General features: G+C 35.9%; 1 protein-coding gene across 2 annotated transcripts in view; it reads left to right on the forward strand.

Annotated features, from left to right (window-relative positions):
• FAF1 (Fas associated factor 1) overlaps positions 1-25,454 on the forward strand; it is a 172,740-nt gene that overhangs the window by 12,189 nt on the left and 135,097 nt on the right. The window contains exons 1-3 of one of the 2 annotated variants that reach the window (XM_074832075.1): positions 9-35; positions 4,889-4,957; positions 23,704-23,750. In XM_074832075.1, the coding sequence (XP_074688176.1) occupies positions 24-35; positions 4,889-4,957; positions 23,704-23,750 (128 nt within the window). In that variant the 5' untranslated portion in view covers positions 9-23. Of the gene's footprint in view, positions 1-8; positions 36-4,888; positions 4,958-23,703; positions 23,751-25,454 lie in introns of those variants that run through there. The other variant, XM_074832074.1, reaches the window with a different exon arrangement.

Below are 25,454 nucleotides of genomic sequence, written 5' to 3' on the forward strand. Positions count from 1 at the left end.
ATTTTGCCTTGGCAAGAAGGGGAATGGTGCCACAGGTGAGACGAATTCTGCCTTGCTGCCAAATACCATTTGCTCCCAGCTTCTGTGCAACAACTGCCACCCACTATCTGTCGGGGCAACAGTAGCCTGACTCTGTATTTGAGTCAGCAACAGCTGTTTTCTGCTTTCCCAGCTTTTGCAGAAGTAACAGCCTGGCTCTCTGTGTTAGCAGCAGCAGTTGTCCCTTCCAGCTTCGCTGTGTAACAACTGCCTGGATCTCTGCAGCAGGTGCCGGAGGAGCATTTTCAACAGCAGCTGCTGCCAGATGGGGAAGTCAGCTGCTTTCCTGTGATGTGGAGGTAGCCTAAAGCCTGGGCTGTTGAGGTGGGGGGTCACAGAGGGTCTCAAAACTCAGATCCAGCTGTTACGGCTGCTGGGGTCAGACCACCCTGCAAGGGATTTAGAAGAGCAAGTCTGTCATCCTGCATTATAGCTTTCTGGAAGCAGTTCCTGGGTTTGCCTTGAATGCCTTGAAGTCTGTCTGCCCTCTGACTTTTCTCCTACTGAATTGTTTCCTCAGTGGCTACTTTGCTTCTTTTATGTAATAGTGATTAAGGTTACTGTGCCAGTTAAGTAGGACCCCTAATGGCTAGCTGTGAATCTTTCCAAGGGTAAGCTCTCCATCACTAAGGTGATGGTTAATCTGCGAAGCTACCTGAAAAAAAATTGGAGAAACACTCTGAAATTTTATTATATGCAAATCTAAATCTGTCTGGTGGAAACACCTGGCCTGGAAAAGCAGGATGCTAAGAAAGTTGTTTTAACATTCAATAACTTTATCTTCATAATCTGATTTTATGCATTCAGTGCAAAGCAATAGTTTTCTCATCTTCACGTTAATTTTCCTCTTGTGTGGTCTGAAAAACCCACAGAAGAGACTGCACAGTCTCTGGAGCTGCTGTGAAGGGCAAAAATGCTATCCTAGCTTTAGAGGAAATGCAGAGAGGAGGAAGAAGAGGAGGAACTTGTTCTAACTTTTCTTCCCCTTTGTCCTTCGAAAAAAATTCTTCTGTTTCTTTTTGATGTGTAAAAAGTTTACACATCAAGTGAGCCTTGAAGGTTTTACCTTTACTGTGGTGGTTTGTTTCTTTTGGTTTGATGACTTAGAGGATGTGCTGGCTGTTGGTTGAATTGAGAGTTAGTATTCCAGTAGGAATTTTCTTCTAAAATATTTAATGCCTTTTATTAAGTAGGTCTCATGAAAATAAATCTGAATACAATCTGTGAATAAAAAAAATCCCAGCAATTATCACTTTACTTGCTTATAATAACATTGCTTATAATAAATAGTAACAAAGATGTGTTTTTGCATCTTTGGAGCTCGTTTACTTTGTATTTTGAAGGTGTGTTTTTTCCTTCTGTTTCTGTGCAAATTTAACGTGATTTTTTTTTTTTTCCTATTCAACTATTTTTTTTGTTTGTTTCTTGCTTGGGTAGAATGAAAGGTGTAAAAATGAGCATAAAATCAATAGTAAACCACGTGACTTTTAGTCTGCCTTCCTAGATAAGTTAAGGCATATAGCCTTATGGTGCCCAGGTGTCCCCTGGGCTCATACCAATTAAATTATTCCAAATTTCCTGAAAATACAGCCAGGTAACATGGAAAGAAGTCCATCAAAAGAAGCTCTTATAAATATTCCGGCTCTAGGAAAAGCTTAAGTCAGCCCTTGCAATTATGGATGAGTGACAAAGCCGTGAGGATCCAGACTTTATTAATTTTGTTGTTCACAAAACCTGCTGGTTTCCTGCATGTGTTTCCGTAAAGGAAACAAAGGCAGAAGCAGGCCGGGTTGTTCTGGGACTAATCTGCCACTACAGAGTCCTTGACATCACGTCATGCTTACCAGTGAGGGACTACCTGTCTTGTATGCTTAATTTCTTAGAGAAAATTAAAGACATGCAAACTACATGATTTTCTTGAATTTATCTTGCATGGCGTGATGCAGTTAAAAGGAAGCAAACTTTAATTTTACTTGGGTTTTTTTTTTTGTCTTACTGATGGAGTATGACTTGAGGCAGGGATTTGTATGTGCTAGTGTGTAGTGTCTGTTGAAATATTATTCTGAAGACTCCTAGTTTGCTGCAACTGCGACGTTGACAGGGTGTTGAGGAAGATCTTGGAATGTCTGTTTTGTGGTTACATTGGTAAGTAGCACTCATTCATTGTTGTCATTCAGAAAAGTTTGTTTTCTGTTTTATTGACAACTAGCAAAAGTAATCCATCTGGAAAGTGAAAACTTAATTTTAGAACTCAAAATCAAATGTTAAAAGTGATTGTAATAATAGTCCCAGGGTTTTCAACAAAACTCTGGTTTTTTTGGGTATTAAGAATTCTGATGTTTTTGGTAGTTTTTACACCTGTCCGTTCCTGTTGCCCAATGAATCTGCATTGCAAAGAGAGCAAGAGCAGGGTTCTACTTTAGTTTGTGAATCGCCAGCAAGATGATTTAGGAAGGATGCAGACATACAAGTGAAATAGTTGCCTAATTACACTCTGCCTCCACTGTGATGAGTTTACTCCTTTTGCTGAGTGCTCTGGCAGAAGGGTGAGCTAATCTTGTTTAGTTTATCTCAAAATAAAAGTAAGCAGAAGTGAGCTGAATAGCTCTGTGGTTAGTATGGGTTAAGAGTGTGCATATGGACAGTTGCAAGTCAGCTGAGCTGCGGGGGTGCTATGAAGAGGGGGCAGCTAAAATTGGTGTTTGAGCTCTGAATTCTAGGTACCCTCTCCTTGACTTCATCTGCCCAGCCTGGGGTTGAAAACAACATTGTTGGTCAGGTTCTTATTGTAGGGTGGGACACAACTTAGTTTTTAGAAAACTCATGCAGAGTTTGCAGGACTGATAAATGAGGAATAGTAACTATTTCTGTGATGACCAGATTTTAAAGTGTATTTCACTTAACTGTAAACAGAACCTCAGACTGTCACTCCTGCAAAACTTTTTCTCAAAAGTAAGACTACTTTGCAGAAAAGCTGTCAACATCAATTTCAGTGGCAGGTTTATGGTAGTATGAACCCCCCTGTGATTTCAGAAATTATAAACTCAAGCCCTGCACTCCTCAAGCTTACCTGGTGTAACCTTTGCATTTGCTAGAGAATGTGTTAAAGTGTTGTCTCATTTTTAACTTCAGAAGTAACTGTAAGAAGTAATTGAAGAGAAGGCAAAATGATACTTCTGAAGAGCAAAACTGTATTCTAAAAAAAAAATTTAGCACTCTCAATGCTAAGTGGGTGAAATTCAGTATTAACACAGCATGCTGTGAGCAATGGAAGAAATTCTACCTTGTTCCAGAGAGAATCAATCTGGTCATGAGAGCATTGTGGATCAATAGAAACTGCTGCCTCCCCTCTGTAGGCAAAGAAATCTCTAAAATGCCTTCTTGTGATTCTCGCAGTCCTCCAGACTGGTCCATTTTGTGTAGACATACTGTGTGTAATGCTTCGTAAGTGTGGAATTCTTCAGCGTTGAATTTGGGAAGAGAGAATTGGCTTAGAATTTCTCTGTGATTTCTACTTTTTATTTCTTTGTTGATGTAAATTGGAGGAAAAGTCAGAGCATGGAAAATGTATGACCTGATGGCTTTTTATGTCTTGGGAGAGAAAAAGTGTCTGTTTTTGTGCCTAGCACCATTTTTTCTCTTATCACATAAAGGAAAACAGGACTATATCTTTGGAATCAGGAAAACTGATGTTTGCTGCAGCTATCTAACTCTGTATTATTACTGTTAAAAGGTTGGATTTTTTAAATGTAGTTTTATATAAACTTTATATAAACCTCTTTTCATATAACTGTGTGGTAGAGCAGAAGCAGCATGATTATGTTTCAGATCTTGTAAAAGTCTGAACTCCTCTTGTGTGCTTGAATACAGAACATAGCTTTGATTAGGATGAAAGATAAATTCCAGAAAGAAACTTAACTGTTTCCATTTTTCCCCTCTGGTGATATATATCTGGTATCCTTCGATGTGAATGGTAGCAAATATGTGGCAGAATGAATAGCAATGCTCTGTCTGCTGAAGTTGAATAGATGAAAAGGTATGGGTATCAAAAGAAGAAAGCAGGATGCTGCATCAAGGTTTCTGCTGTGCAGAGGTGCTCTCTTGTATTTGGAGTTAAGTTCAATTTACAATACCATTTTGTGGGATGTTATCACTACTTTAACAATGCTATTGGATTATATTTCTTGAACTAGATAAAGCCAGAGTACAGGGCTAGAACAACATGCAAGTGTTTTGTCTGAAAGGCAAATGTAAATGTTTCATTATATAGTCTTTATTTTAAATAGTTTCACAAGGGTTGCTCATTTGTACACGCAGTAGTAAGTTGGCACTTTGACAATCAAAAATTTGTATTTGCCACCTTCTTTTCCTCTTATACTGCACTGTGTAACACCCAGAATGAGTAGGGGTGTAAGATGATGGTGGAGGCAGTAGGGTTTATATATGTGTTTCTGGCTTTAGACAAAATATTTGAGCCATTCCAAACATCATTTTAAGTATTAGGTATTTTTATGCTCTCTTTTAAGTATGTTTCAGTTTTGAACACAGAATTCTCAAAACACCTTCATGAGACAGCACTATTGTCCTAATTTTACAAATAACTACTTTGTCTTGCTTTCCTAGGTGTCTTGCTCAAGGTTACACAAGAATCCTCTGGTGGAACAGGGAATTATATCCAAATGTTTGATATTTAAAACTTGAAATCTGATTTCTGGATTACCCTCTCCTAACAGAAATGAAAGACCTATATCTTTCCTGTCATTCAGCTGAAATTAATTAAATTATGATTACTAATACTCTGATTTGATCAATTCTTTTAACTCTGTTTACTGCTTCTTTTTCTTTTTAGGCATGTACTGGTATTGAAAATATTGATGAAGCTATAACGTTGCTTGAACAAAATAACTGGGATTTAGTGGTAAGTATTCTAAGAAAATGACTTCATAGATTAACTTCATGTAACAGTGGCGTGCAATCTTGCCAAGACAGCTGTTATCTTTATTTCAAATTTGGGTGTATCTTTTATGGCTGGGGCAAGCAGGTTATATGCAGACTGTTTCCGGTCTGTTAAAGCCTCATTGCCAAGTTAACATGATATTGAGTTGTACATACTCTGGTATACTCTGATTGTCTTCGTGCCCTTTTGTTTTGTTTCTTTTCCTTTAAATCAGTGTTTCATATTGTGTTTAGTTTCTTTTTTGGTTAATTGTATGCATAATTTTGTAAGTAGTATTCTTAAGGGTAGCATTTTTAGAAGACATCTTGTGTATACACACAAGATTTTCGAGGATTTAGGTGTGGAAGGAATGGAAGGTACCACTTCAATCTTTCATATGCTTTTAGTTTAAAAATGACATAGTTACTCATCTATTGTTGATTCAGAATTGAGTCAGAGGTTAAGGCTATACCTTATTTAGATTTGGTGTTGTGCAGACACAAACAAAAAAACCCAACAAACTCATCCTAAAAAACCCCACCTATCATCTAGTTTGTAACAAGGTTCAATTTGCAGAGAAATAGGAGGAAACCAATAAAACAAGCAAAAGAGTCTTAGATGTTTTAAGACTCTGCATAGGATTGTCAGGATAAATAAAGAAACCATTAATCCAATTTCTTAAGATTTAAAAGTGTGAGAAGAAAATTAAAAAGCAAACGATCTATCTTTAAACTGTAATCCCTTTGATTTCCTCCTTTTTTTTTTCCTTGTCCAAATGAGTGATCTTTGGACCAGTCCAAATTATCAAAAAACTATTTTAAAAAGTAAGTCAATTAGATTTTCCAAAATATACTAGGGATACAGCTTCAACTGTCTGCCACATAGTGTTTCCAGCATATTGTTTAGAGTGTTCTCTATGTTTTAAAAACTACAAACTAAGTATCAGAGAGTTTAGGGTGGGGTTTTAAACTGAGTTTGTAGAATGAATATTCTGTTTCTTTTAAGGCATAATGATTAAAATGACGTGTAATATTGTAACCTATTGTAAGCAAACACTGTACCCTAAACACTTGAAACTAAATGTTTAAAGTGAATGGCGGCCCAAGGATACGGAGTCTTTCTTTTGCAACACGTCATGGTGTAAGCAGGAATGAGATACCAATGAGCAAAAGGGAGCCCATCTGGTCAGTGTCTTCTAACAGAAAAAAACAAATGTATGGTGCCAAAGTGGTATAGTTAAAAACATATTTTGTCATAGTAGTTTGTTGTGACTTAGTGTGGGCTGTTTTGAAAATAGAAGTGTTTATGGAAAAGCAAGGAATAGCCTTATGCATTCTGTTTAGGTTGTAAAGTTTTCAATACAGTGCATTAAATCAGTTGGATAGGGTTTTGTGGGATTTGTAGATTGTAGAGTAAATGCTCACAGGTGTGGTTGAATGAGAGAACTGTGATTAAAAATGTTAAGAACAACTATGGGAATTTGTTTTGATTTTTTTTTTTTTTTTTCTTTTGTGACTCTGGAATGAGCAGGAAGGGAGACTGAATTATTTAAAGCTACAAGAATGGCTATGAGAATAGTTTTAAATACTTAATTTTATTAGTGATGATTAAATGATCTAGAAGTAGAATATAGTGGGGGAAGAAGCAATGACCCAAAAATGCAAGCTTAAAGAAGTCATAGGGAGAGTAAGAAAAGGAAGAAAATTAGGGATGTAAGAGGTACTTCAGAAAAGTACGTCGTTCTTGAAACTAAACAGAAGATGAATGAGAGGAGTGTCTATGAAAAAGAAGAGGTAAGTTGTGAAAGAAAAGGAGTTTGGGAGAGTAAAAGTGAAGAAGATGCCCTAAGGGTCTGTCATTAGTAGGACACTGGCTTCTTTTTATTAAAAGCAGACTTCTTGTAAAAAAAGGAGTGAAAACCAAACCATGCTAATCTAACAGGGAGTTAGAATCAGAAGAGTGAAGAAAGAGAAGACGAAAGAAACGTGAATGTAAGAAGAAAAGGAGTTGTTAGCTTGAGAGAGAATCAAACATCTCTTTGTTAGGCAAGGGATTTTAGCATTTCAAAAGTTGAAACAGTACATGAAAAAAGCCTCGTGACTTATGAGAAATGTAGCATGTTTTATTTTAACTTTAAAAGTGTGTGGTCTGTGTGTGGTGGTTTTTTTTGTTTTGTTTTTTAATACCTCTGATTCATTAGTTAAGTACAGATTCAATGCCAAGAAATTGGGGAGGAGGAAAGGCTTTGTTTTGATTAAATCAAAAGGTCTTAGGGTTTTTTAGGAGAGATGAAAAATTTAGAAAATCCTTTTGCTTGGCACTAAATATTTCATTCAGTTCAGAGCAAAACATTTTTTTTTTTTATTTGTAAGGAAAACATGATTTGTAGGACTTGGTTCACAAATTGTGAAGACAGTAGTGAAGTAGTAGTGATTTTGGTAAGGGTTCCTCTATTATCCTTTGACCTCCAATCTGTTAGGTAAATGAGAACAACATCATTTCTCTCTTCTCAAATCTCACTTTGTTTTCTGCCTCTTATTCAGAGTCTTGTTTCCAGTTCAAGTTTCTGATAAATGTGACATGTAGTAGTAAAATATAGTCATACTGGTGTTCAGGGGTTTTTTTTGTTAAGATGTTGATTCTTTTACTTCCATGATTTCGACAGTAAAATCAGAACTCTGTATTTGATCAGGAAAGCTTCTGTAAGGCACCCAGGGTAATATGAAGTAGAGAGCTAAGCAAGTCTGGTTAGGATGTGATCAACCTAAGTTCAGGGGCACTTCTGCAGCACTGAGATAAAAAACAGAAACATAAGTTAAGGAAATTCTTGTCTTGAACAGATTGCTTACTTGTTCTTCATTTAGGCCGTCTGTATCCCAGTTGTATTTTCCTGTTTGGGAAAAAAAGTCGTGCACTATCAGAGGCTGTGCTAGGGACTCAGGTTAAAGATTCCCTTGAACACCTGTTGCTTCTTGAACTCTGAGACTCAGCTCAAGGATGCTGTTATTTCTCTGGGACTTCTACTGAAACAACCAAGAGCAAGTAGTTCTGGTGAGTTGGAAAGCAGAAGGATCCCAAAACAGAAACAGTGACGTAGGCTGACAGAGACATACATCAGAATGCATAGGGACGGCAGAGGTTATATAGTTCACAAAACAAGTTTCTAATGTCATGCTGCAAGTACTGTGTTTTTGTGTAAGCTTTTTTGAGGTTTCTTTGTTTGCACTGATGCAGTATTCCTGCTCCTTATTTTCTGCATACTTTTTTTATTTTTCTGGTCTTGCTAGTAGATTTTAGTATCAAGGGTTAAAATGTCACCAATGTCTTTCCTGTTACTTCAGTGACTGTTACTGTGTTTTGTATCTTTCAGACGTTTGGTCTTACCCTTAAACAAAGCCAAACCTGAGTGAAGTGTAAGGAAATCCTTTCTTGGTTTAGTTTTTCTAATAGCCACTTATGTTTTGTATTAAGAATTCATCTGAATTATTTTTTCTTTTCAGTTTGGAACTGAAACATCTGCTTCCTATTTTTTTTAACTTTTAAAGATTACCCACCCCCGATTAGAGGTCTTCATGTCTGTTCCTCTGCATGGGATACTTTAAGACAATATAAACCACCATTTGTAACTAAATAAATCAGATTTAAATGTCTCAGTTGTATACGTTTTACAGTGTTCAAATCATGTTTGTAGCTGTTTGAAGTGATATAGGAAACCGTCTTTCATAAATGTTTGGTTGCTAGGCTTTGTTGAAGTGCTTAAAATCAAATTGATCACAAGAGTGTTGCAGAGGAATTCATATGCAGTAATAGTGTATGAACTGCTTGGTGGGATCATGAAGACTAATCTTGCCAATAATTAGTTTCCCACTGTTGCATATGACTTGGCCTTTGTGGTGGTCTGCTGCATATATAGCAGCTTAGACTTTTTTCTGTATTGGAACATTGTAGCCTAATTACTAGGCTTATTATAGGTTGGGTGATGAAATGTTTCAGATGCTCTGTGAGATACAGAAGATCAACACAGATAATATAATGATCTCTTCAGGCCTTCATCTTTATGAAACCATTCTGCAATAAATAGATCCAACTCTCTTAAGCCTGCCAAGATTGCTGATCTGTTATTTCCTGAGTGTCATTTCTTCGAGCTCTATTAATTTACAATAATTTTTAACATCTGAGGAAGCAGAAGTTAGGAATTTCTGTCTGTTGTAAAGTCTGATGGTTTCATAGCTTGCCCATTTAAATTAGGGCCTTCTGTTTTGGCATTTGAAGGTAAGGATGACAGTATAAATGTATTTTAAACTTTGTGTAAAAACAATAAAAGTATGAAAAATCCAAACTATGTGTCTGTTGAAATGTTTCTGATGATGCTTCGTATTTAAAGGAAATGACCCATTAATGCAAGAATTTATAATCTACTTACGCAATATGGACCTATGAGGTTTTTACATAAGTGATGGCATTTTGTTTTCCTGAAATCAAATGCTTGCATCTGTGCATGAAACCCAGTCTCCTGTACCTCTCATAGATTTAATGAGAAACTCAAATCCTTCATATATAGCATGACTTTATGTTCTGTACTGGTAATCAAAACAGGTTTTTTGAATGAAAAGCAGGACTCACCATGTTTAATTTTCTACTTTTTCCAGTATGGCCATTTCCATTCTTACTCCTGTTCATTGGTTTAAAATTGGTTTTATTTCATGTCTTGTCTAATAGACACTGTAATGTGGGTACTGCTTTACATCACTAAGAAGGAAATACATTTCATCAAAATAAAGGCAGGGGAGTTATCCCATATTCACTTCACTATAAATGTGTATAATGATTGTTAAAAAAAAATTGTTTTTTATTTCCAAAATATATTCTTAAAATTGTCTTTGTGCTTCCCTGCTATACTTGGCTTCGTTATTCTGTGTTCTGGTATAGGCTCAAAGCACAGTATAACTTCAGTAAAACCAGCAGTTTAGTGCACCTGGAAATGTGATGGCTTGCAGTTCCTGTTGTACACAGCTTCCAAGAGCCATCTGACAAGAAGCATTTCTGTAGCTTGGAAACAGAAATTGTATATTTTGAACATCTGTTTTTATAAAGCTTCAGCTCTCAACTATAGTTTTTTCTTTTGAATGGGTAACTTACACAGAAGATGAAGGTTTTTAAAACCTCTTAAAAAATAGTTATTTGTCAGACAGGAATTTTTAAAAATATAAGTACCTATTTTATTTATATATTTATATTTACTTCTATGTAATGGTGTCTTTTGGAAAGAAAGAAGTAAAAAAACCATAAAACATCCAAACCAAAAAACTGAACTGAGAAAAATACTAAGGCTTTGCAATTTTTCTTTTTTGTTTCTGTTGGAGGTGCCAGTTTAGATGGGATTCCTAGGCAGGAAATGGGCCATTGGCTTTTGACAATTATCAATGATCTGTTATTTGTATTTTTCATTGCTTTTTAACCCTTAATTTAGGGTTTTTTTTATAATGTGTAGTAAATCTCAGTACAAGTTGGTAAAAACTAATACACTAACAATGTCTTTTGTCTTTTTTTCTAACTGGTTTGCCCTGCAAAAGCTTTGATGTGGTATCTCTTTGTATGTTTTTTTTGATGGATTTGAATTAGTCTGCCTCCAGAAACTAGGTGATTAATTTAAGTTTGGCACATGGCCATTTCTTTCCCTTAAATGTGGGCCAGCATTGTCATATGTTTAGCAGCTCTCTTGTTTCATTCCAAGCGGGCTGTATTTCAGTGGCTGGAGAATCAGGACTACACATTATGGTGATCATGTTCATCACATTGGCCCCTTTTATCTTGTATTGTTGACCTGCTGTTTCCTTTACTTCAGAGTTGCAAACTGAATATGGCACACCTTTGACAGCACTCACTATGGGTCTAGTGAGATGGCCATGGTGTGCTCCTCTCATTAGGTCTAGATCTGAGGGATTTTCACTGTTAGGAACAGGGGCTTATCTATGTGCTAATAACGTTCTCCTGTGGTCAAATGAATGGTCACATCTGCCTGTTGGAACCAGAGGTTTGTATCCCAGGTTTTTTTGGAGCTTTTAAAGTTTTGTTTTAGACAGGTGTCCTCTTCTGGATCTTGGTGTGCTGTTGAACATGTTATTGTCAGCTCAGTTATTTTATGCTCACTGTTACTGTTGAGTTGCCTGGACAGCATTCCAAATCCTGCTGCCAGCAGAGCTAAGGCAGAAGGAAGCTTTGAGTTAGGTAATGACAAGTAGTGCTGGTGGATGGGCATCCCGCTGGTGCAAGTGTCCTGTGGGCATGGGGCCTGTTCTCCAGGAAATACAGGAATTGCTGGTTTCTTGTGTGTCCAACTGCAGCATTAATCTCTTCTAGTAGGACACAATTAAATTGTATGTGAGCTTTTCTTTTACAAAGGACTACAGAAATCCTTTTTGGAAGTCTTTAATGTACTTTCTGTTAAATTAAGGATCCCTGCTTGCAAAAATGGTTTGATTTCTCATTCCTCGTATTTCCAGCTTTTTGCAGCTCCCAAAGTGACGTTTCTGTGTCTTTGAGTAAGCTCAGGTGCATGCCGTGTATTTTATGCAGCTGGGTGGTAGTGAGGAAGACTAGCTAATTCTTAAAAAAACCTATGATTATTAAATTCATTGTCTTTGAATGCCTTCATCTCAGGTAAAACAGATGTTTCCTTTTTGTATATTTTCTACATTGAAGACAATATGAAATGGGAAGATCTATAGACAATTGTAAGCATGGCTTTCCATATAGATGTATGCACATTCATATATTTAAAAAAAAAAACAAAACAAAACTAAACCAAAATGCCACCACTAATATACGTGGAGGAAATTAATGGTTTTTTACTTGCAGAATGCAGAATAGGAGTGCTGCTTTGTCACCTCAGTGTGCTTCAAGGAAGGAAGATTACCTCTGCTAGCAGCAAGGTAGCCCAGTATTTATGGTCCTAGCAAATCCAAACTGCTTTCTTCTGAGACTTTTAATAATGGCAATAGTTGATACCTCAGGTGATGCAGGAAAGTGTTCAATGTATTGTCACTGTGACAGTCATTTCATGTGACTTCAATGAGAGCACAGATTGCAATTGATCCTGTTGTGTCTGCATCAGTCTTGGTCTGTTGCCTGCAAGGGGTCTGTTAGACATCAGAAAGTGGTTACAGTTTGAAATAAAATGGAGCCAAACCCAGTAAAAATGTCACATACGTGTTCTGACACATGCAAGCATGGAAACAAGCACATGCAAGCAAGGAAACAAACATACTGAAGGGAGAATAGAAGTAGCAAGTATCTAACTTGTGTGTTCTAAACTGTTGATTGTTTTGAATAGAACTATTATTTTATTATCTATGTTGGTCCCTTGGATTTTCTTTTTTTTTTCCAAAAAGCTTAGGTGGTCTTTGGATTTGTTTTCTTGTTTGGATGACCCTTTGCTCTTTCAAAAGAGGTTGAGAAACACTGCTTGAATTATGTTAACGTTGCCATATCTTGTGATTTTTATGAGGAAACCCATGAAAGTGGTAATCAATGTTGTAGCTACTGATATTGTGTAAATATCCAACAATCTCAAGTTTCACAGTGTTCCCCCTGTAAAGAACAAGGCTGGGAAGGGGGCAGGCTCTGGTTTGTCTGTAGAGAAAGATTGGAAAACTGAAATGAATTGTTTTCCTCATCTGTAGTCTGCTATCCCAAAGCTTTATTAGATTCTCATGGATATTGTGTGGGACTATTCAGGTACAAAAAAACCCTCTCAAAATGCACTTTACCCCAACAAATAATAGCTAAATTGTTTACTAGACCCAGAGGGGTGTTTGGTTTCTAAAGGTTATTTCTGTCTTTTTATTTTTTGGTCCTAATGCAGGTAAATGTGTAAGAAATGCAAACTCTTCTTTCCCCACCCCTGAGGAAACTACTGTGTTTCCTTATCAGGACAAAGCCTTGTCTGAGAAAGGTTGTTTGGAAATTTGGTGAAAACGGTTTTAATTTCTTTAAATTGCTCCTCTGCTGAAACATGGTGCTTATTTCACAGAAGTCTTGACAGCCTCAGAGCTTGGGAGGACTTGAGCTTTCATTGTGGAAAACTGGTGCTGTGCAGTGTCATTCTTGTCTCTATTTTCAAGGCACTGCTACAATATTAACATCATAAAATTATTTGTTGGTGACTAAATGTATTTAAGGCTTATTTTGGTCTACCATGTTTAAACAGATTGAGGCCAAGGGATGTGCAGTTTGCAATGTTATGGAAACCATGAATTAGGGTTAAATACATGAAATATTTTGTCCTTCAATTTGAAGGCAGTCCTTTGGGAGGATGAAAAAACTCTTAAGGAGTTAGGGATTTTTTTTATTCAAGGCAGTTAAGAGTCAGGGCTTTAAACATATGTTTTCTTTAGTGCTGTTTTATATAAACTTTGCAGTTTTGTTAATTCATCAGAAGGGACTAATTCTCACTTTGCTGATTGAAGGAAGGTGTAATGAGGTATGTATCTTTCCCACAGGGTAAAACTGGTATAGCTTGAACAAAGTGTCTTCTAGATGAACACCCTTTTGTTCCTGTTACACTGAAATAATTCTCCAGTATCTGTGAAGAAATCCTTATCTTTCGCTCCTTCACAATTTTAGCAAATGTAATGGTTATCTTGCAATATAGTAGATAGTTTTCTAGACACTAAGGGGTTATGTTGATCTGAAATAGTTTATTTTGGTTTATAACTATTGATTTTAATTTTTCTAATAGAAAAAGCCTGCTTTATTCACTGGAGTATAACAAAGGGATTTTGATTATGTATTTTATATCCATGGTGCTGTGATGAAGCATTTGAAATTTTAATATCTGGCCAGAGAGTGGAGGAGATTTTTAGGTAAAACTTTGCTGTCAACATTGTAAAGTGAAGTGAGTTGTGCCTCTCATTTCCAAGTAACAGAAGGAATTTAGTTACTTAAGATATAAGCTCCTTTACTTAAGTTTTTCTTGCATAGTGAACAAACAAGCAGTGGGACTAATAAACTTAGATTTCGGTTCATGGAAAAAGACTCCCTTTTCTTGTAATAAATAGTTTTGTGTTCTGAGAGTAATCAAAAAGCGGTACCCAAGATCACACTAGTACCTGATAGTATTGCTGTAGCTATATGTATGGCTTACCCACCTGCCTTACCTTTTACAAATACTTATTTTCAGAGGCTGGTACCTCTGTAGTGGCAATTTCTGTGAAGATTGCTTAGCATTAATTTGTCCTGAGACATTCCAATTTAAGAGCATATTTCTAGACTATATTAATAGTGAAGTGTTTGGTAATGAAGTTACTATAAGTAGTTTGTAGTAAATTACTCTGTGACTAGTTGAACTGAAAATCGCATACATCTTATAAACGTGTGTTTGACAACTTAGTTTGTCGTGGAGTCATGCTGGGAATGTATGAGTAGGAGAAAAATGAAGTAAATTATTTAATTTATGAACCAGCATCTGTGCCAATACTGTGACTATTTTGCAAGTGAGCCTTAATTGTGGAAGATTTTACCACAGAAGCTAGGAGTCATCTAGACCCGCCAGGCTTTATAAGCAGAGTATTTTAAAAATGGATTTACTTATATTACTCTTGAATATCTTAACAGTTCTGTCCTAATTTTGTTTAAATAAACTCTTTAGCTGGTCCTGGAAGACCTGCATTGCTGCAGTGCCAGCAGTATAGTGTAGGCTGTTGAGAGGTATAAGGAGAAATACTGTGGGACAAATTGTAAGTTACATACTTTGGCTTGGTGTTTTCTGGTTTCCAAGCTTTTAAGCTAAATCTTGCATCATTATTCTTTTATTATGGATTAGTGATAAGGCAGTCTGACTGCTATTAGGGTAATTTGAAGCTCTGATATAAGATATTTCATGTTGTTACAGCTTTTCAGTGAAGGTGCCTTAGTCTGTAGGCAGTACTTCTAGGACATTTTGAATTACCTTATGTGATGAGATTTCATCCCTGGTAGTCCTTGATAAGAACTAGGATGTTATAACAAGTTATTTTAAAAAATTACTATTTTTATAAGACTGAACAAAAAGTATGTTGTCATGGGATAGCCATCCCCAACTTGTGTATGTTAGTGTGTTGTTCAAATTTACATAAAATAGGAGAGGGGTAGAAATGTGGGAGTTCAGTACACAGATATTTTTTCAGGCATGGCCTTTGTTTTATCTGTCTCTCCTGCTGTCTAGCTTAATATTTCAAAGAGTAACAAAATATGTTTTGATATCAAGCATAAGCATTTCTTTCTGTCAAGTTAGAAGGTGAAGCAATATTAGTGTAAAAAGTTGTGACGTTAATGACCACAAGATACATATATGTGTGTCAAAGTAGAGCAGACTTTGGTCTGCATCATGGTCTACTCCTCTCCCTTTCTATATGAATGAGTTTTGAGTGCGTAATTCAGAGTAGGTTATTTTCCTTTATTCCTGCAGAAATAGAGTTTCAGCTCAGATAGATACTGGTCCATAAACTTCTTACAAATCTGTTCATGTTACTTATTTTCATTATGCTAAGAAAATGCATCCAGTTATGAATTTACGCTTTGTTTGGGGAATTATGCAGTGACAATATAAAATTAAAGAACTGTTCAAAATGTGGGGGTTTTTTCCCAGGATTATAGAAGTATATCTAACTGTTGAAAGGCTTCCTAGTGCATTTCGGCATGTTGTAGGAACTATAGGAAAAAGTTTGCTGAAGCCACCAAAGAAGTAGGGAGAAATGGGAAACCACATCTAGAGTGCTAATTGTAAACTATTTCAACGCGTGCTCTCTTGCTGATGAAGTGAATCATCTGTATGAATATATTCATGTGGCATTTTTTGATGAAATGTTAATTTTTTGCTTTATTAGCAATTCTATTGTTTTGCAGCTTTTCATGAAGTATATTTGTTGTAAAGAAAGCAAGCTGAAATAAAGCAGAATGCATAGAAGACATTTCATTGTAGTTCAATTACAGCTTTTGGTTAAATTTTAACCACGATGGGGACAAATGTTGGCATTCTGTAAAAACTTTGTGGGTGTAACTTCACGTCTAGCACTTGGAAATACTTTGAGACTTGCAAAGCTGGGGAAATGCCAGCAAGTATAACACAAGCTACAGGAAAAAGCTGACTCATTTCTTTGCCTTGAGAAGCCTGCCAAAGATAACAAAGGTAGAGGTTGCTTCTGTTACTACTGGGCCACAATTAGTAATTTTGAAATTTAAATATTATTATATTCATTTAAAAATCCAAAGCGAATAATATTTTTTATAACAAACTCATAGCAGTCATTAGTTGTTAAAGTAGTGGTTTCAAAGTAGCTGTATATGTAGGAAGGTGATAGTGTGTCTTGTTTGTAAAAAGATTCTGGTCTAAAATAATTGGTGTTTATGCAGAAGGTTTTATGGAATTTCTTGTTTAGAATAAGACATTGCAGACTTGCCTGTACCAGGCAAGATTTGATAGTTGCATAAAGCTGTACAGAAGCCATGTTCCTCTGCTTGGGAATCCCATAATACAATCTTGAAGTCTGGGGGCAGAAAGAAGTGATTGTATTACAACTGGTTTCAGTAAACCTTTATTAATCCCGACTGAGTGCAGTATTTGACTAATACTTGCAGTGTGTTTCTGTCAGCATCAGTTACTAAAACTTCTGCTGTTTATTCCCAAATCTTCTACTTTTTTATTGTTGTAAGCTGATCACAAGAAAAGTCTATGCATAGCCTGTCTTACTGTGATTTCAGGGAACTGGATAAAAAGTATCAGCAGGTCAGAACAAATGTTTTGACACCTCTACATCTGGCATTACCCGTTATTATCAGTTCTGTTGAAAATACAAGCCCAAACTAGTAGTTGCCAAAAAGAAAGTTATTAGGGGAGCATTTTTCAAAACATTTACTGTTATTACTAAAATATATGCCTATAGCAGAACCTGGCAAGTTAGTTTCAGTGTAAGAAATACTTCTGTGCTCAAAAGGAAATAATAAATCTTTACGCTTCTCCTGTCTTGCTTTGCTGTTGTGTATAAAAATATGTTCCTTTGTCACTCAGATTTATAGTTTGGAAGCAATTTAAAATTCACTTTTGCTTTTTCTGCCCTTTCGTGCATGTTTTGTCTCACTAATGCTTTCCTTTATCCCTTATCATTTAATTATTTGTTTTCTTCTCTGGATAACATTTGGTCAGTTTTGGGGTTTGTTTCCTTTTTTAAAGTTCCTCATTGTACAAAGCATTTAGAATTTTATCATCCATTAATTTTGTTTGAATAGTAAATAAAATAATGGATTTTAAATCTTTAGGATAAGCAATTTATCACATGAAAGCAACAAAATTAGAGTAAGAATATTGTATTTCAGGGGGAATATCACTTTTAGCCCAAATTAGGAATAGGATTAATTGCAGTGGAATTACAGTTGTAAACACAGTAGTGTAAATGACCCTTTTGATGCTGTGGAAATATATCATAAAATACAACAGATAAGAAATATCTTTTCTAGTGTATTATAGATTGCTAAATGAGGGCCTTTTAGTGTATTTCATTACACTTTTAGCTTTAAAAAACCCCATGTTTATTTGTTTAAGTTCAACAAGTCTTGAGTGATCCTCAAGCAGGATGGATTGATAGCACAGAGGAATACTGGCTGATATTTTCAAAGTATAACTGTTATCTTTTTTTTTTATTCTACAGAACTCAAAACCACAATATGTTTGTCTTGTATGTCATCTCTCCCCCTGTAGTGAGGTTTTGTATGTAGGTTTTGGTGTTATAATCACTTGTGTAATCAGAGTGAGATATAAATTAAGATTAAGTGCTGAAGGGGTCAGCCAAATATTCAAATAGGTTTCTATTTGTTTGGTAGTGTGCAACAAAAAAGCAACTGTTTTTGGTTGTATTTCAAAATATAGTCCTAAAAGCTGCTAGCACCTCTTCCTCTAAGATGGTGAGCTGTCCTTCTGCTAATTAGAAAACAGTGTGTGATAAACTTTCTGTATTTGCGATTTGAGAGAAATTGGTTTTATATCAAGAAGATAAATATATAGTAAGAAGAAAAGGCAAAATGAGCAGGAAAGACACAAAATGCAGGGCTTTGTTTTTTTAGCTTACCAGATATTTTAAACCAAAAGTAAAATCTATGAGTTTTAGCATTTGGGAAAGAATATAGATTTTTTTGAACATCACAATAATTGAATCCTTGCATCAAAGAAAGCTCTTCCTGAGTTTCATAGAAATAATTACATATGTGGATTATGAGGCTATTACTTAAGTGGAATACAACAGAAACCCCTATAATTGCTAGAAATATGAATGTGTCAGACTTACAGAAATTCAGGGCCTTGGAAGAAAATGCCCCATGAGCTAGTTACTCAATTATATTTCCCTATGACTTTGTGAAACTGTTGATACGGTTTGGTTGGGCATCTTCGGGTTTTGGATTAAATCATCTGCTATGGCAGTTCCTGTTACCCTGTGTCTGTCTCATTCCTGTGTTGTGTTTGTTTAATGTAAACCTCAGTTTTTAGCCAAACAAATGCAAAGCTCTGTGTGGGCTTTATTAAGTAGACCGAAGATGGTCTTACTTGCTGTATTCGATGAAACATAAACAAGTCTTTTAAAATTCTGTGAGAGCTGATCCATATATAACCTTGTACTGGTTGCGTTAAGCTGATGTGGTTATTTATCTCCGTGAAACTCATGCAACTTTCACGTGTCCACGGTATTTACATCTCTCTAGCCTCCTCTTCTGTAAGGGTTGTTCTTCCAGCATCATGCTTCTTGAACTTGCTTTCTTTTACTTAAAGATGTGTTTTCTAATAACCTGCTTTAGAAAGTTGATCTTACGTTGTGCTTTGTAAAAGCTCTTGCTTTTCATTGGGATAGAAGTTTGAATGGGGAAAGTTTTAAAAGATCTATATCTAGGGTAGGGTCTGTATCTATCAGCCAAAACCATTGTGTGATATGGAGATTGGAAAGGAGAGGGAGCAAGAGGTGGCTATGGAGGAAGATCTCCCACCTCACCCATCACAAAAACCTTTAACTGCACTTTTTGCCTGGACTGTCTTTTAACTCTTAAGATAATTAATCTAAACATCACTTTTAAATTCTGCAAATTTAACAGCTACCTCCCATCTGTAGTTCATGAAGAGGAAGGAATTCCCCTCCTCATTTGAATATACAATCAGTATATGTAGACCTCTACTTTTAAGCAATATGATTGGCAAATCCAGTCCATCTTCAAACTTAGTGATAACCACTATTTTAAACTTGAGAGTATAATGTTTGTGCTATCTAAAATACAACAGTTTGTTCAGAATTACTCATAGGACCCTCATTCCCCTGCCATGAGAGTCACTGTAAGATGTGCTTAATTGCTTTTAAATGGTTAGTACTGTAATTGTGTATTTTGAGAGAAGTCATCAACATTTTTGCTTCACCAGATTATTAAGAAATGATGGTTCTTGGTTTTCTCTCTAACACTGTCTTGTACTCATAAAAGATAGTCAAATTTAGTCAGAACTAGCTAATCTGTTTAATATTCCCTTGTGAAAAAGCTTTAAATTTCACAGTCTGCTTCACAATGTTCTTTAGGCACTTAAATAATTTCAGTCTGTTTGTAGAATACCAGAGAGTTTCTGGTTTGCCCAAACTATTAATGAATTTGGCAACCTTTCATTAACCCGATTGCTTTATTGTTTCCTACGTTTGCAGGAAGCAAAGTTGGATTTAATATATACTGTAATTTGGAAGCTTGCTGCTGAAACAAACACAAAAAAAGTATTTTTACTTTGAACCTTTGTAATTGGCACTCATCAGTCCAGTATTATATCATATTCCTCTATTTGTCTTCCCATTCATTTAAATGAACAGCATTCTCAGTAATGTTTATCAATATATCCTGTACTGTTGGATGATGGTGTCCCAGAGTGCTCGAGATTGGAAGTTATTTCTGGATGTCAGTGTGGTCCAAAGCAGGTCTGATCAAATCAGGTCATGCAGTGCTTAATAAATTCTTAAATAAACTCTTTCAGTTCCTGGATATATGACTGATATCTCTAAATAAAATGTATAAATCAAGAATAACTGAATTTGGCTTATAATTGCCTAAAATAAATTGTGGGCCTGGTAGTTGTTTGAATGTTGTCATTGAAACAATAAGTATGTCCTCACTTCTGTTCCTCTGTTCTGAGTTTGGACAGTGCTGTGGTAGAGTTTTCATATGGATGGCACTGAGACATACCTCAGATTCCTGGCTTTGGGAAAAATCTTATGAAACACCTATAATTTTCCATTTAAGGTGACCTTCATTCTTTAAATGGTGATAGCATTAGAATAGGCAAATACCTGTCAAAACTGTGGTACCCAGTATCCAGTGGTGGCACTTGTGGATGTACAGCATATATCCATGTGTGACACTGTGTGATGACAGCATAAGCATGGAGTGTTACTTCCCTGGTTACTGGAAGCTGAAGAAATTTTCTGAGCCAGACATGGTATCTTTATATTTAAGAACCCATGAATAGATTTAATGCACCTGTTACTAAAACTGTTTCAAGGGTAACACATCTTTTTAATTACTGTATATTAGTCATACAGGCTATTTTTGATGATCAAATGATCCCTGTTTGGAAATAAAAAAAACTTCCTGTCTTTGAATGTTTGCTTAGCTGTAGAGACCTGATCCTCTCTCAAAGGGGGCTGACATTGGGGAAGAACAGCCTGGAACAGATCTTGCCTTAATAACTTGTTCTTTTTTAGAATTTTTTTTTTTTATAGTCACAACCTTCCTCCTGTGAAATTCTAAAGCAGATGGCTGTTCCTTTTCTTATTTTCTTTGCAGGGTCTACTTATAGATGTCTTGTAAGAACATGGATATTTAATATTTATGCAATATCTACATGTGCACTGCTACCATTTGCCGTCTACATAATAATTTTAGTCTTCCATCTTGCTTAACAAATAGTGTCCAGACTCTATTTTTACAGTGTGGTTAATAGAGGTCTTTCCATCAAAAAAGTACATAATGCTGCTGCTGTTTTTTCTTACTGCTGTGCCCCTTAAATGTCATCAAGTTTACAAAACTGGGGACGTGAACAAGCGAGTTATTCAGTTTTAAAGAAAATAGCTTGGAGCCTCTGTCGTATTTAACCCTTCTAACTAGGCTTAGAAAAAGTTTGAGCTGATTTAATCCTCTGAGACTGAGACATGAGCTTTGACAGAAGAAGCGTGGAAGTGCCGTGCTGCACTATATTTCTTCATAGCTGAAGCAGCTGCTTTTTCTCTGAGTAAAGAGGATTCTGTTGCACTAGCAGATCATTATTAGTGTATGTCCTGTGGTACAAAACTCTGTATTTGCTCTCTGTATCCTGCAGATGCAAAAATAAAGGATATTTTTGTCTTTCAACCAACTTTACCTGCCAATTGACAGAAATGAAATGTATGTTGCTGAAGAGTACAGGGGGGAAGCCAATCCAGAAAACCCCAAACAAACCAAAACCTCCCACTTTTTCCTGGAGGTTTATTAGATGAACATGATCAAGAGCTATGTATGACTGCAGAAACCACAATGATGATAAATGAGACGTTATTAAAAAGAAACCACTGATCATTGCCACGCACAGTGGATAAACTGATTTAAAAACTGATCTGGTAAGGAAGTTTTGCGTTCACTGTAATTTGATACAGCCTCATGGGTGGTTACTGTAGCTTAGAGATACCTGTGACCCTTTTCCTTGTCTACTTTTTTGCTATTATTTATGCAATATTTGTTTCTAAATACACGATAAATCATATTGCAATATCATAGTTACTTAGTTGAGTTCAGCAGTAATGCTTTTTGACTCTGTAGCCTTAATTATTAATGAAAATTGTAAAAAATCATGTTTATATATTCAGACAAAAAGAAGCCATAGCATTTAAATCTTGATTTAATCTATTTTTGTGTTTATTAAGCACTTACTTAAGCTGCATTTAAAAAAAAAAAAAAATCAATTTGTTACAAATTATGTTGATAGATGCTGACTGTCCATAGTTCATTTGCAGTATATGACTTTGTCCTTCTGGAGTACCAGGGAATCTATGAGCTTCTACATGTCAGTGTTTGCCTCTTCATCAGGGACCAGACACTCATTTACACTCATTTACCAGGTATTCTGGCCACCAGGTCAGGTATATCTGACATATGAGAATGGGTATTAGAAGTTGTGATAGTAGAAATGCACGAATCCCTGGTACAGCAGAAAATGGAGATTAGTGGGATGCTACAAACTCTCTTTAATCTCACTGTTAAATCTAACAAGTGAGATCATCAAAGAGCAGAAGTAGAATTAGTCTCCTCTCTAGATTTGTTTGAATTCTTCTTTCTCATTCCTTGTCAAATTTCCTCCCACTCTCTTCCACCCTATTTGCCCACTGCTGGGCTAGGATTAAAAGTCTGAAGTTAGGTCGGGTTCTGATGTGTTTACTCCCATATCTTCTAACGATAATCACAACAAAGTTTAATCAGCTCAGGAGTAAAATGTGTAAGTCATCTTCACCAGCTCACAAGATACCACTTTCACTGTCCCTCAAATTTGAAAAATCCTAGCAATGAGACCATTTTAAATCACTTCTTTTGTGGTATAAAGCAGTATGAAATAAGTTGTGTGCTAAATACTGTTGAAGAGAGTGTTATTTGCCTTCCAAGTTTTTTCCTCATCCTGACATATATAATCTCAGAGTTTATACAAACTTCTATGGCATCAGATGTGCTGGAAATGCATTAAAACTTTTTGCAACATAGAATGGAGCAATGCAGCTGAAGACAATTTTGTCAGAAATGGGGTTTTGAACTTGCAACTGGGGTGTATTGTTCCTATGTTTAAAATAATGCATTTTAATATGAGATAGAATTCATTAGGATATTTTTATATGTAATAACTCTGTAATTTCAAATAAGACCAAATCCGAATGCAACATGCCAGGTTTGTACTTACACACCTATAAGTAATATTTTGTTTGTTCTGATGATCTGGACAGCATGGGATGATATTTAACCACATAAATTTTACTTTAAAAATACTTCCTTTTCTACCTGAATATTGTTTGAATTTTGGGGGTAGTTACTTCTGTGATTCCCTGGCACATGAGGACTCTTAAGCGGCTAGATGGTATTTGTATATGTGTGAGTTCGAAGCAGGTTGTCTGGAAGGCGTAGGTGTGAGAGGTATGTGTGCTGTTGAGTAGCTGTTTGCGCCGACTTCATCAATTTGTGAACACATCAGGCTTGCAACATGCAATGTATGTGCAGCTGTGCAGGTTTATAGTTTTGTGCAGGTCTGATACTTCTGGGAAACATTAGATCTTCTGTGTATGTGCTGTCTGGCTGCCTTGCCTGTGCACAGTTAGCTCGATGTGTTTGAAAGCGATTGCGTTCACTGTATATATATGTATGTACAAAGTGTTAGATTTTACAGGGCATGGGCCATGCAGTTTATTCCCATGCATTCCACCTGGGAAATCGATTGCACGCATATAGGAGTCTGAGCTTCAGTTCATGTTGGTTTTCACTTAGACATGGTTTTTATTTTATGCAGTTACTTTAATGACAATACCGTTTACCAAGAATGTTCACTGAATGGAGAATGTTTTATGGCATATTTTAAAGAAAGCTAATCACTCTTTAAAACATATCACAGAAGTTCTGGTTTATTTTTGTTGCTCTGTATGCTTGACTCAAAATTTGTTTTCTCTTTTCAGGCAGCTATAAATGGTGTAATACCACAAGAAAATGGCATTCTACAAAGGTAAGCGCAGAAGACTAGAGTAGTACACACAGAGAATGATGCTGGGTAACAGTTACGTTTCTTTTTTTTTTTTTTTTTGTTCCTGAATCCTAAAATGATGATGTAATTCTCCTTTTAAAGCAGTTTCTGAAGCCACAAATTCTATTCCTGCTAAAGCTGATTTAACACTTGATTTTTCCCATACTGATGGAAGACCAGCTTGAACACCTGTTCAAATTAGTTAATTTTTATTTTTAATTCATTGATTGTTGGATCATTCTGCGCAGGGTTGTCTCTTGACTAAGTCTGGATTTTGGTATGCTTTCTTGGATGTGAGGACTTGGGTGTTGGTTTCTGTTTATTTTGTTTTTTCAAAGATCTAAAACTTTGGAAGGCAAACCCACAGATGTTCCTGGCTAAGTATTTTTTTTTCCTTATACATTTTAAAGGTATTGATATTGCGTGCTTCCCTGTCCCTGTACAAAATGTTTGTATTTTTGTAGGTTTGTTTTCTTCTTTTTTTAAAAAAAAAAAAAAGAAATTGAACTACAGGCAGCAGATACTGTGGTAGATAAAGTAAAGTTGTTCCCTTCTAAAAATAGCTTTACTGATTTTCTTTCAGCTTCTGAATTAAATTTTGGCTTGTATACTGATGCCTGGATATCTTGAAGTCACTGAAGCGTGAGCTCCTAAGTGCTGATGAGGCAATTGAAAACAGCAGAACAGGAATTGAGCTACTTGAGAGAGACAGTAAAATAGTGTTTAAAAATTTGTTTAGAAAAATACTCAATGTACTATTTTAAAAAGTTTATATTAATGATGAACAAAGACACATAATATAGGTAAAGTTTTGGCGTCTCTGTCAATGCTTAATAAAACTATCATTGGAGTCAGTTTTTGATTCAGGATCAATAAGCTCAGTAAGGCTACTGGATGTTTATTTACCATAAGGCCTACCTAGTGCATTTAAGATCAAGTCTCGGTTGTGTTGAGCACTCTTTCTACCTATGGTACTAAGTCCTGACTTCAAAATTCAAGATTCAAAATACCAGAATCTTTGGAATCATTTGATCAGGTGGAGGGAGCTGGGAAGTAGTTATGCCTGACTTGGATAACAAGCTGGTCTGGTGTCCACTTAAAGCTTTCTTCCACACTGGCTTATTCATTTTTATAAATGATTGAACAGTCAAATTTTTTTTATTTCATTTTTTCCCCAGTGGTAGTGGTTTAAAAGGAGGCTCAGAAGCCTAGTTTCCAGTGGTTTTCAGATGAGGTTTATTTTACTGATGTGAGGCTTTTTATGTTAGAGGTTGCCAGTCAGATATGTAGGATGCCTTTTGTGGTGGAATCAAATAAAAATAATACAACTGGACTTGAAGTAAGTTAATTTATTGAAGTGAAGAAAAAAAAAATTGTTTTACAATTCAGTTGTGTTGTTCAAAAAAATAAATTAATAAAATATCCAGTCCTGAAAATCAGGCTATTCATTGTTTCTTGGGTCTATTAACAAAATGGTTATAGTATTTAATTCATAGTTGCTCATCAGATTTAAAACAATAATATATCACTTGTAATTTATACTTTTTAAATCTTGAAAATAAGACTGTTTCCTGCACTCTTTAGACCTCTGAAGTGGGTCTTTGACCTTTGAGCATGCATCTTTGAGTATGGGTAGCTGGGAATTCATCCTTCTGAGCCTGCTGATGTGAGAAGTGAAGGAGTCCC

This window comes from Strix aluco, chromosome 8 (assembly GCF_031877795.1).
Source record: "Strix aluco isolate bStrAlu1 chromosome 8, bStrAlu1.hap1, whole genome shotgun sequence".
NCBI classification, from domain to species: Eukaryota; Metazoa; Chordata; class Aves; order Strigiformes; family Strigidae; genus Strix; species Strix aluco.